The sequence below is a fragment of the Oryza sativa genome, chromosome 8, assembly GCF_034140825.1.
Source record: "Oryza sativa Japonica Group chromosome 8, ASM3414082v1".
NCBI lineage: Eukaryota > Viridiplantae > Streptophyta > Magnoliopsida > Poales > Poaceae > Oryza > Oryza sativa.
The window spans coordinates 20,907,389-20,920,116 of NC_089042.1; the positions used below are offsets into that span (position 1 = coordinate 20,907,389).

Consider the following 12,728-nt stretch of genomic DNA (forward strand, 5'->3'; position numbering starts at 1 on the left):
AAATTGTTTTGTTTACAAATAAAATTGCATGCAATGATGAACATCCCACTTGTGATTATGCCATGCCTTGATTATTGTTTACCCTTAAATCTTTGTAACCATGTTTACGTATGAGTCCCTAGTCAACTATGACAATTGCTTAGAAATGCTATTCTAGAATCATGCATACTCATATTTATCAAATGCTATATGCTTGGGCAATTACCTTTGGGAAGGTAATTGAGATGCGGCATGTGGAGACATGAGCGCCACATTGCCATGATGTTGATGACATGATTTGTGAAAGGAGAAATAAAATTAAACAACTGTTTTCGACTGGGGCGGACGGAGGATTTGGGTGGTATCTGGAAAAGGCTAGTACCGTCCCCGGTCAATTAAGGACCGAGCCATGAAGTTAAGCATGAAACGACCCCCGTACAACCGCACTTCTCGTATGGGTATAGACCTAGCGGATTAGATAGCCGAGCGGAGGCAGTATCCCTGCATAGATGGTTCACCCCTGAGTGAGGCAGGTGCGCTACGGTGGGACAGCCGTTGAGGTAGGGCCGAGAGGCGTGCCCTACATCGGTGTCGCCATTGGTAGGACTGCCATGAGTGTGTGAGAGAGAGAACTTAACTTGAACCATAATTTAATATGTGTGTGAGACTTCTCTTTCCCGGGAGCGCCAAAACTCCTCTCACTGCTAGAAACATGGACGCCTAGAGTGCATGAGGATTTAAGTTCATGGAGCGGGTACTGCCAATGCGAGGTTATCGAAAAGCTTTGCCGTGACGCGTCTCATGTGTTGGGACGAGGCTCATGTGTTGGGCAGTCGCGGAGTGCGGGTAAAGTGTACATCCACTGCAGTGTGAGTAAACCAAATCTATTCGAATAGCCGTGCTCGCGGTTATTGAGCACCGGGACATGTATTACACTTGGCTAGACTCTAAATTCTTAACTTGTGGGGGATGGGATATTGCATGATGAATTTTATGCTGATGGAGCCACTTCCCGAGAGGAGGGAAGGTGGACATCCTCAGAAAACCATGACGATTCAATGGCGGGAAGCTATCCTTGGAATCACAATGGATGGTAGACAGAACCGTCGTTGTTTAAAGTGAACACTGGTACTAAAATTTGATTAGTCTATGCTAGGTTTTAGGCTTGTGAAAAGAATTGTAAAATTAGCTTTATGCAAAAGAATCTGAAGCCATTCCTTGAAATACCCTCTATCATACGCATTGTTGTTGTGGTGGCTTGCTGAGTACGGTTGGTACTCACCCTTGCTATTCATATATCTTTTAGGAGAGTGTTGAAGAGAAGCCCTTGTCGGTACGCTTGCGTATCCAACAAGATGATCGGAGTGCGGTCTTGTTCTAGGTCTCGTTCCCCGGTCGACTGCCTGTGGCATGTTAACCGGGCCCTTATATTATTTTGTCTTCCGCTGTTGTTCTCTGATAGTTGTTGGCCTACCTGGCCCTAATGTAAGTATTTAACTTTTTTAGCCTGAATTCATTCGTGATATGTTGTGATTCAACTATGTATGTGTGTACCAACTACTGATCTAGAGATTGGTACGGATAAACACAGATGATTTCCGATTTCCAAAATCGGGGGTCCACAGTTTGTTAGCCTTGCAAGGAAACGAAACAAAGGTAGTCCCAAGTTTTGGAGCCACACTGTTTTCTGTTTGGAAGATCGTTTGTATCATGCGCTTCGTGCTCTTCGTTTCCTTTGCATTCATCCGGTGCTCCCATCATGCTATGAGATTCTCAGAAAGGTTTTGAACAGATGAGAATTTACGCGTTTGTGAACTCGCCCCGTTCCTTCACACTCCCTCCGTCCTGAAATATAAAAGATTTTGGTTAGATAGGATATATCTCATTCAATCAGAATCCCTTATATTTTGGAGGAGAAATTGACACCATTAGCCACAAAACTATTGCAACTTTGATAACCAATAATTTTTAATGATTAGATTATAGTAAATAAATGTTTAGTGCTTATGTATAGTATGTATACACAGATAATATGACACTTATTTTTAAGTATTTAGATTTTTTTAAAAAAAATACAATGGTTAAGAGTTTAAATATAAATAATGCTTGGTGACAAATTATAAAGAAACGGAGGGAGTAATTAGCAATCTTTACTGTTCTTGATATATTCAATTGAGATGCCAAGGAAAATTGTTGTTATACTATCTTAATATATTCTACCCCTGTTCGGGAAAAATGGTGGCAATACAAATTCAATTGAGCACACATCGCGTGACCTCAAATAAAACCTTCAATTGAGCGCACACGTGGACTCCGAGTAGCGTTTGCAAGTTGGGAGAAGAAACTATAATGTTCATCAACATTTATATGCGTTTTCATCAGCGAGAAATTTTGACTGAACTTTTTAAAAAACAAAATAAGCAAGGGCACTAGTTTCACGGAAACAAGTATTTGCCAGCCAGCTGCCAGCTTGAGAAGGTAAACAAACAGAGCTGGCTCTCATATATTCCAGAGACATGGATGATCATATGCAATCTAACTGGTACACCAAATGGATTTGAGAATCTCTTATCTGGGCACAGATAGATCTGATTCGTGCAATCCATTTAGACCTCACTGACATCTTTTCAATGACAACTAGCTAATGCAATAATGACAGTTTAGACGGCCCATGAGAGGAGGGGCTTAACGTCTCCAGCAATTTTTTCATGGACATGCTTGCCGTGCCAAAAAGCAATACACAGATTTGCGACAAAGTTCAGGAGATTCTCACCTTGGTCTGCTTCAACAACCAACATGGCATGTCGATGCGTTTCGGAAAAGCTTTGTCTGAGGTTTTCTGAAACAGAAAAAGGGGAATTGCAAGGCATGTCCCACAAATTTTTGAGGCGCAAGTCACTTTATTCCCATCACTAGAGATTTGACAGCCCAATGTTAAGACTACTATTACACTAGAAAAAATATATACGCATACACAGAAACCTGATAGTCTATAATGCTATCTCAGTGAGTTCTTATATGGTATCCACGGTGCAATCTATCTTCTTTTGCTAAAGTTTTATATGACAAAAGTAACGAAATTCAATGTGAAAATAAACAGGCTAAAATTCAAGGTGAAAACAGAAGACATAGAGGGTGCGCGTACTACCTTGATCGCCAGTCGCCAGCTCTCTGGCTCATTCAGGACAGCAGCTTGGAGCATCTCCTCATTTGCTCTTTACAGGCTTACTCTGGTTCAACTTTATCCCTGCACTCCAGGTAACGGCTGCAAGAATCCTTGCAGGGCACAATGAGCTCCGCTATCTGTTTCCGCAAACCCAAAGAGAATGCAAGAATTCATTTTCAGCTTGCTGTAATTCAAGTTCACGAGTTTGCCATCATGGAGTACTCAGATACTGATCAGGTCTAGCAATGCAATTCCTGTTGTGTTTTGCTTCAGTTCAAGTGAAACCTTCGTCTGAGGCTCTGAGCACACCTGCAATATGAATGAACTTAGACTTGAGACAAATAATGGCAATTGGCAAAAGCAAACAAAGTAATTTCCTGTTCAGTTGTCTAAGATCTGACAGTTATTCTTTTTTATTTCAAGTCTATTCTGTACTACCACCTAAAACTGTGAATTGAAATATATTTATGGTACATTCCTTGTAAGCCACTAGAATTTTGCTCAATGCCTTATTTGCCAATTTAGCTCAGGTCATATCAGTGGCAAATAAGATGGTAGCGTGAAAGCAACTCTACTAAACAAGAATTGGTCCACATATATTCTATGCTGTTGAAAGCATAACCCTCTCAGTCTCAGGTGAAACCTCCATCTGAGAAGGCCTGCAATATGAATGAAATTAGACTTGTGACAAATAATGCTAATTGGCAAAAAAAAAAAGCAACCAAAGTAATTTCCTGTCAGGTGCTCGGGTTGTCTAAGATCTGACAAGCTCTTCTTTTATGACAGACTATATAGCACATCTGAAATTGTGGAAATATATTCACGATAAATTCCTCGTGAGCCACAAAAATTTTGCTCAATGCCTTCTTTGCCAATCTATTCTCAGGTTATAATGGTTATCATGCATGTCTTGCCCACAATAATTGCTACTTCTCAAAATGTTTTTTCTTAATGTAACAATTAGTCCACAGAGAATGCAACTGCATCCTAGAGATAAAAGATCTTATTTGAGGACACTACAGTTGTATGAATTGTGATGAAGATAATTTTGTAGGATCAAAGTAAATTTCCAGGCTTCCAACCAAAGAAAAAGAGTGCGTTTTGAATAGTGAGCAATAAAAGCTTTTCCAGTTTCTCTATGCTCCAATATACTCCATGACAACACTAGATCAACAGGAGAAACCCAGGAAATAACAGTCAAACTCAACATGTTCTATTTCAGCCTTTGTTTTTTACAGGAAAGGGGGAATTCTAATGCATAAAGTGGAAACTAACATATCAGCTTAGCATCTAGGGAGGCACTCGAGAATTAAGACATCCTACATTGACTTCTCTTCTAAGTCTCAACATATATATGAAAAAATTGTGCTCCCTGTATTACATTGTATCCCTTATCTATTACGGGCTTTATGGTAACAACCAAAACACATGTCCAACAGAATATCTCGCTAACAGTCTGAAACTTGACACCCCCAAAATGATTCAACCATGACAATAAAGCAATGGTAATAAAATTTATAGGTGGTACTGAAGTAACATAGAATCCCTTTTGCAAGAATCAGTTTATCCTGCACGTAACAAATAAAGATCACCATCTAGCAACAAGGCAAAAAGAAAAGGCACGATTTCCAAGGGAGGTTACCATTCTGAAGTCGGAAACACAAGAGAAAAAAACAACTGTGTCATGTAATTTATTGAGGAGTGCTGCAGCAAATAGTGTGTACATCAGCTGTAAGGTGAAACAGGCTAGTGCTAAATGTCTGAGTCAGCAATGCACTCATCTTCACACAAGTATCTGAAACATCATTTGATGTCATAAAACTAAGAGAACATGCAGTTAATGACACCTGATAAGCGATACTGCATATGGTTGCAGAAAAAAATGCACATATATACTTCTGCTTTAAATACTGAGTTCTGACACAGTCTGAGTTACTACGGCAGGGGTCAACTGTTTATTGGACTAATGGCTTCGATAAAGAGATGTCAAAACTAAAGATGACAGTATAAGAGGACAGATATAGCACAGTTTTTAAATATCTTTGATCCACATAACATGATACTCCAATATATTCTGTATTTTCTTTAAAATCGCTCACTGAAAATAGTGGCAGTCATACCAGTAGTGTCAAGTAATGTGAATCCAATTAAGAGGTATTCCACCACATTCATGTCAACATTTCTTGATGTGGTCAACAACCATTCTGTGCTTTCATGTTTGTTTAAATGGGAATAAAAGAGCATGGGACCTGACACCACACAAATTGAAGCTCCACACACATAACTTTCTGATCACGGAAAGTGCAGTAATACAAACACAAAACGTAGTTCTAATTCAAAGTTTCTCTTATATCTATTGAAGAGGGGTTATGTCCCTTTAGGTATGTCAAAGAGACATGTCCAGTGGAAAGTTGACAGTAATACCAATAAGCAGCAACTACCAAATATAATTGCTAGAAGTAAACCCAGGAGCACAATACCTGGTACAACTAACATGTGCAAGGGCGCTGTTCCAAACTTTGTCCTGAAAAAAAAATGTGAAAGTAAAGGTTGTGAAGAAAGGAAAATATTAAGTAGAGCGAAGAGGAAATTTCACCGAAAGGATGTCATCCACTGAAGTCCAGAGAGGTTCAAACGGCCAATCCGATACACTCCACTGAACTGTGTACTGAGAGTCACGCATTTTTGTCTCCAGGATGCACAAACCAGTTAACCACTTCGACAGAAGGCACTTGGATGGTACAAAAATGCCAATGAAAGGCAGAAACATAAATAGATATCCACAAGCTTCAGTTCAAAATTAATTGATTGATCATGTTTAAATGGACCTCATACAGGCATAATGTCCATTGAAAAAAGAGTGCAACGAGGGGGGAAGTAAATATAATAAATAAAAAAAGAACAGCCATAAAGCTGTAAAACAGTGATTGTGATCTACTACCGATATAAATATTTACAAACGAAAAGAAGAAAATTGTAAAGTTAATCTGCAAATCCCTCCCAAGTGCACGATTTCAGCTTTTCTGTGGCTTGAGCACAGATGCAGAAGCAGAACAACAAGCAATGCTGTCAAGGTAATCCTGTGTCAAATAGCAGTGAGCCTTATGATTCAATTCCAGGCTTCCAGCATGGGTTTGCTTTCCCATTCAATCATATCTGAAAGGATTTTTATTATCTTCTTTAGTTCCACGAGGCAAATCCACACCCAGCTGCCTCCCGAAGCCCCTGTCAAATCTCCGAGGGCTTCCCCTTCTTTGGGGTTCTGGGGATCTGGGAGCCGAAATACATGGACGAAGTTTATCTCCTGTATGATTTCTGAACTGCTTTGTGGCACCATTCCTGTCATATGGCTTGGCAGAATGAGTTTCATATCTATCAGCATACTCCCTTTGATCATCACCATTCCCATCATGCCTATTTCCCCTCCCCCTTTCGAAGCCATAAGGAAGTCTTCCCTGTGTTGGGCGATACAACTCTCCAGACCTTGGCCGTCCATGGGAGTCCACATCAAACCTGTCATTTCTTGAGGTAACTCTCAGGGGTGGGCTCCTCCTTGAATATCGCTTTTTATGATCAGGAAGATCAACAGTTGAGCAGTTCCTCCCATCAGCCCATGTAGAAGCATGTTGAGAGTAAGCACGATCTCTTGATGAAGGGCTATAACGCATAACTCGATCACCAAATCCAGGTTGTCTAGAAGGCGAAGTCATTCTTCCCATTCTAACTTCAGTCATGTAATTAGGCGGAGATCTACTTCTACTATGCCTCCATAAACTTGAACTACCATTCACCATAACTTCCCTTCTGTTCCTAGGTGATGTCCAAGCATGCGGAGATCGAGACCTTGAACCAGAAGGGGATCGGCTGTGAGCACGTGATAGGTTAAGTGAGGCTCTATGTTGCGGGAACCTCCTTTGTCTACTGGCCAGTGAGCAACGAGCTGAGCTCATATTTACATTAGCATGATCTTTATCCATATCAGGCCCATATCTAACAGATCGATTACCACTAGTACTGAAGCGTCTTTCTGGGGATGCTTCCCTAGCATGTGCAGGACCTCTAGACACCCCACAACCTCCATCTCTGTCAATTGGAGAACCACGTCCAGATAAAGGGCGGTATGAGCTACTCAAAGTGTTGTTTCTCACCCTCCTAGCCATTTTACTAGCATTTGCAGTATCAACCGCCTTTACCAAGGTGCCATCAGGTGCAACAACAAAGCCATTGCTCTGCATCTTTGCAACAGCAGCTTCTGCAGCATTCCTTGGACCAGGCAGTCCGTAATTATAATAATCAGGTGATTTGCGCCAGGTAGTGCGAGAATTGTTTGAATTTTCCACCCACTGTTCCACCCGGCTGCTACCTTGAATATGTCGTGATGCTCCACCTCTTTCATGTGATTTACGAATATCAATGGTTCTTTCAGCCTTTGAACCTGAGCCATAACCATCATCAGATCTGGATGAAAAAAGAAAAGGGGTCATAAGATTAGTAATTGGGGACATGATAATGGATCATCAGTGTCGAATTACCAGCAAGATGACAGCTAAAAAAGTTCACCAGTAACTTACCTGCATAACTCATTTATGTGGGCTCTGTCAAATGATCTTGGCCGATCAGCTCGTGGTTGCATATCTCCACTTGATAACTCCATATGGCGCAATGATTCACCACCTCCAGCTGTATCTGATGTGCTCAAAACACACCGGTTAGATGAATCAACTGTGTCCCTTGAATCATGTTGAGAATGCCGCTGATCTTCAGGTAACATATCCCATCCTGTGGGCTTTGTTCTCAGACTTGAAAGATCGTCCCCTAAACCATCATTGACCCTTTCAGACTGGTTGACTGTTGCGGAAGATCCAGCTATTACATGGCCTGGATTCATCTCATACATTCGAGTCTCCCCATTAACTCTCAAGTGAACACTAAGAGCCTTTTCACCAGTGCTTCCAGCACACATCGTTCCAGATCCATCATCTATGCAGGTAGTTGACCATGAACACTTCAATGCGGCTGGTGAAACATCACCACCTCCATTCCTGGAATGTTTTCCATTGAAATTAGCAACTCGATCACCTGTATTCTTTGACATGGAGCCAAGAGGGAAGGGAGAAATGCCTGGGGCATCACTCTTGCAATCTAACACCTGGTAATTGGCAGGTTTAACTTCTTCATAACAATCATCTCCCCAATACTCGCCAGATTCCCTTAGTTCCCCATCCTCATATTGAGAATCATCCTCTTCAGCAACAATATTTCCAGTCCCAGCAAGATCTTTAATAATATGAGGTGCCTCCGTTTCATTACAGTGCTCCATAAAATTATTCGATAGAACCTTCCCGAGGTAGCTTTGTTCTGCAGATTGTGAATCGGCAATGCTGTCCATGTCAGTAGTTGATGGTTTTATGCATTCTGAATTGATAGGGGGAGCTACACAGGCACCATCTATACGACATATTAATGCATTGCTACTGTCAGTACAGGTGAGATTATTACTAATAGTTGCATCAGCACCCTCTTCTTCATGGGCATGGGACATACCACGATCAGAAGAACCTGGGTTGTCATTCATATGAGAATCGGAGAGGTCCAAATCATCATCTACATCTGCAGCTTTCTTGGAGATGCTCAATTCATTGGTGACATGTTCAACTTTGTCGTGACCTGACTGTCCAATTTTACTAGTTCCAGAATCAACATCCAAAAGATCCTGGTTCTTCAATTCAGATATGCTTTGTTGAGATGTTTGCCCAAGTTTATCATTGCTCCAGCCAAGATCAGTAGAACTTTTATTGAAAACAGTTACTGTTGCAAGGTTTGTGCTTTCCTCAGAAACTAACCTACTTGTGAAAGGCTTCACTCTGGATCCCAGTTCACTCATTTGAACTGAATTGATCCCATCACAGCCATCTGTAGAAACCATCTGGGACAAACCTACACAATCAAGGGCTGAGGCATGTGAAACATCAAGTTTCTCCTCAATTACGGTCAAAGCAAAACGTTCAGTCATAGGAGGCAAAGAGCTGCAATCAGGATCAGACCCTAGCTGTGATTTTACTTTGGAGATATCATTGTTATCAGGCAACTCCTTTGTTCCTGCAGATAAACCATCGCATTCTAGCGGTCTCGATTCTAATACTGGTACATTTTGCGGAGACAGGCTGCACAAAGGTTGAGATGAACCGTCACCAGCAAAATCACTTTCGCTCTTTGTAGAAGCATCTTTTGGTGCATCAATCACAGGAGTTTTGTCCTCTGAAAGATCAGGAATGTTACCAGCAATTGTTGAGTCAAAAGGAGCTTGACACACCTGCAGCTTGTTCAACACATTTTCAGCATCACTACAACTGCTTATAGCAAAAGCAACAGGATCAGGATCAGCCGCATCAGGAACATCATCACCACCACAGTCAGTGTCCCATGCCTCCATTGCAACATTAAGATCCCAGTGCAATCTTGAGTCACGGGTGCCATTGGAATGCTTAGTTTCCACAACTGCATCCTGCAAGCCGCCTACAGATTTGTCTGGATTACTTGCGTTGATTGACATGGTAACACCTGAAGACTTCGTGTCAGAAGCAGTTGAAGAATCATCTGCTTTGTTTGCACTGCTCAATGCAGAAAAAGACGCGGAACAGTCCTTCTGAGTGTGTGTAGATTCAACAAGATTTTCACAGTTCAATCTAGTGGCAACCACAGGCTTCGTATCAGGAACAGATTCAGACGACTCCAGCAGCGGGTCTGATTTGCAATTTGAAGCATCCAGACTATTTAGCATGTCCTCCTTGATGTTATTTAGGAAATTCAATTCAGAACTACCAGTGATATTTTCTGGTTTCCTTTCAACACAGTGGGCTGACTTCGAACATTCGACATTCAACGTGTCATCATCCAACTCGCTCGTGCAGGCAGCAGCCGCAAGTATTGATATGCCAGAAAAATCATCTACGCCAAAATGCTCTTTTGTTTCCTCCATGTAATCAAGTCTAGGTGTTTTAACCTTATGATGCTTTCCATGTGACGAGATACCTCCACAGGATCTGCTCAACAGTTTTTCATATGGATCCACTAGCAATGGAGTGGGTGGAGGTGATGGAGAACAATCCATAAGAAATCTTCTCTTTTTTATTGGAACATTTCCCACAGGATCACTAAAGCGCCGACCAAGAATAGATACCCCAAACTGCAAAGATGTCATTAAATAGTTCATAAAATTGGCATTCAAGAATTGAATTGACTCTTACTTCATTGTACTCTAAAGGAGAAAAATAAGAACCTTCTCAGACTCAGAAACAGGAGCATCATCTTGTGCCAATTCTTGATTAGTAGCATTGCCACATGCATAGAAAGATCTAATTTCATCCCTTATTCTGTCTTCTCCAGAGAAAGAGGTCCTTGCTCTCCTTGCAGCTCTTTGCCTTCTGTTTACGGTCTTCCATCTCACCTCAGGATCTATAGGCCTTGGAAGCTCCAAGCCCATGGTGTTGAGCTTGCTGCTACACGACGGCCCAGCTCTGTCTGTTGTTGATTCACCACCACAGCCTTTGCAGGTCATTGAAACACCTGAGTTATTAAGATTACGAAGTGATGATGGCCTTCCAGTACAGGTGCACAATCGAATCTGCCAAGAGAACCAAACTAGTCAAAAGATCCATATCCAGTACAGTATCAGTAAAAAAAAGTTTAGGCGGAACATCAACCCATAGCAAACTGAACACAATGATAGGCTTTCAACTTGGTTGGGAATACAAGCAGAGCATGAACAACATAAGCATACCATGAAACCAGGCCTTCTTCCTGTTGCTCCCAAAGAAACAAGAGACTGTTTCACATCAACTGCACCCTCAGGTCCAATAGATCCCTTAAAATCCTCTGGAAAACAAAAACAACATAAGGTTCCGGTTGAGCACCACACCACCAAAGCGTACGATACTGCTTGAAGAATAATAGCATCACAATCCACATAGCATGTTCGAAAGCAATAGGAAAAAACTAAACGACGCTTCTGCAGCCATGCCGCCACCGCGCGCCAATTATATCAGAAAATAACTTGAACCCCTCCTGTAGCAAAATTTTTAGGAAAAACTTTGAACTCCCCCGCTCCAAGGCTACTTGAGCACATATGGGAGTGGAGCACCAGAAATAATGGAAAACCAGAAGGCTTTTACTTCCAGGACTGAATCCCCTATGGCATCAACACGGAACAACAGCTCAGTCAACTGCCCTCTTCCATCAGCATCCGCACCAACGAGAACATCTCCTTCCTAGAAAATCGATCCCCATGAAAAAGAAGAAAAGCAGGCAGATCTGGGGAGCTGGACGAATTCCTGGCGAGCACCGCACGACCACCTCCATCCCAGATTCCACAACACGCAGAGAGAGAACCAGATTGGTTGATTGACCCCGAGAAGTCCAAATCCTTCAGACAAGGCAGATCTGACAACCGAACCTGTTCCTCCGTACCCCAGGCGCCAACACGGCGAAACACACGGCGATCTCCCCAGCGGCGACTGGCGGCGGAGGCCAAGCAGAGACTACTAAGTCAGATTTCTTAAGATCTAGGGTTGCGTATACCTTTTGCTCCTCCGGCCTTCCTCATCAAACCCCAAGGGCAAAATCTCTCCCTCCTCTCTTCCCACCTGCGCGCGCGCCGCCGCCGGGGCTCAGCTTTTTCAGTAGAAATCGCGCCGCCCCATCCGCTCTTCCGCTTGCCCTTCTCCTCCTCCCCTTCCTCGACGGGGATTCCTTGCGTGCGCTGCTCTCCTGCGCGAAGAAGGAATTCTTCCCCCCCCCCCCCCCCCCCCCAACACGGCTGTGGCTGATGCTGCTCCTGCTGCTGCCTTTTCCCTTCCCCCTCGCCTTTTGACTCCCGCCCTCGCCGGGGCGGGACCCGATCGGTGGGCGGCGCCGCCTCCCCCTGCCTTCCGTCCGTCCGGTCGCCGCGAGCCGCGTCGCCGCTGCCGCCGCCGCCGATTTTTTTTTTTTTTTTTGGTTTTGGACCCTTTCCTTGTGCTACTTCGCCGCCTGCGGAGGCTGGGAGGGGGAGAAGACCAAGACCATATTTTTCCGTGATTTTTAGGGTGCGCTCGATTTACTTATATATAATAATACTCCTATATATATATAAGTATTTTTTTTCTCTTCTCTCCATGGTGGTGGTGGTGGGTGTGGAGCTATATAGGGACGGGAATCAAAGCCTTTGGTCGATTTACGGGATTGCCCCTGGTGTGCGGTGTGTTGGGGATGAGAGAGGTGGAGGCTGGTTTTGCTTTTACTCCTAGATTGTTTTAGCTGGGGTGGATCTCGGCCGTCGGATCGCATCGGGATTGACCATAATCAGCTTCAGCGGTAGTCTCTCCTTTCCAAATTAATCATCATATATGTTTTTTTTCGAGGAATCATTATATATGTTTATTATGCACCAACACCAAGATAATTTAAATAACATCAATCAAGATATCATACACATATTCTCCCACAATGAATATATCATTCTATTACATGATGATTAATTTGGGAAAGAGGGAGTAGTTTTTTAAAAGAATTAAAACAAGGGTACCTTTAATGGAATTGTAAAGTT

The 12,728-nt window shown here is 42.7% G+C and overlaps 1 protein-coding gene and 1 long non-coding RNA gene across 2 annotated transcripts; both read right to left on the minus strand.

Annotated features, from left to right (window-relative positions):
- Positions 1–1,551: 1,551 nt before the first annotated feature.
- Positions 1,552–5,743, minus strand: LOC136351400 (uncharacterized). The gene is made up of 3 exons (XR_010734482.1): positions 5,626–5,743; positions 3,128–3,454; positions 1,552–1,824 (listed from the first exon to the last, which is right to left on the minus strand). It is a non-coding gene; the product is annotated as an uncharacterized lncRNA (long non-coding RNA).
- Positions 5,744–5,922: 179 nt separating this feature from the next.
- On the minus strand, positions 5,923–12,218 carry LOC4345630 (uncharacterized). Its single transcript, XM_015794472.3, has 5 exons — positions 11,723–12,218; positions 10,926–11,020; positions 10,425–10,769; positions 7,717–10,331; positions 5,923–7,603 (listed from the first exon to the last, which is right to left on the minus strand). Exons 1-5 carry the CDS (start codon positions 11,745–11,747, stop codon positions 6,292–6,294), a joined length of 4,392 nt encoding a protein of 1,463 aa, XP_015649958.1. The 5' UTR covers positions 11,748–12,218; the 3' UTR covers positions 5,923–6,291.
- Between the last annotated feature and the right edge of the window lie 510 nt (positions 12,219–12,728).

What these genes read in the sequence shown, in the direction of transcription:
- LOC4345630 (XM_015794472.3), bottom strand. Translation starts at nt 11,747, where the DNA reads ATGAGGAAGGCCGGAGGAGCAAAAG. An exon ending in GAAGGCCGGAGGAGCAAAAG is followed by an intron (nt 11,021 to 11,722) that starts GTATACGCAACC and finishes TTTGTTTTCCAG; the next exon opens with AGGATTTTAAGGGATCTATT. An exon ending in CTGTTTCTGAGTCTGAGAAG is followed by an intron (nt 10,332 to 10,424) that starts GTTCTTATTTTT and finishes ACATCTTTGCAG; the next exon opens with TTTGGGGTATCTATTCTTGG.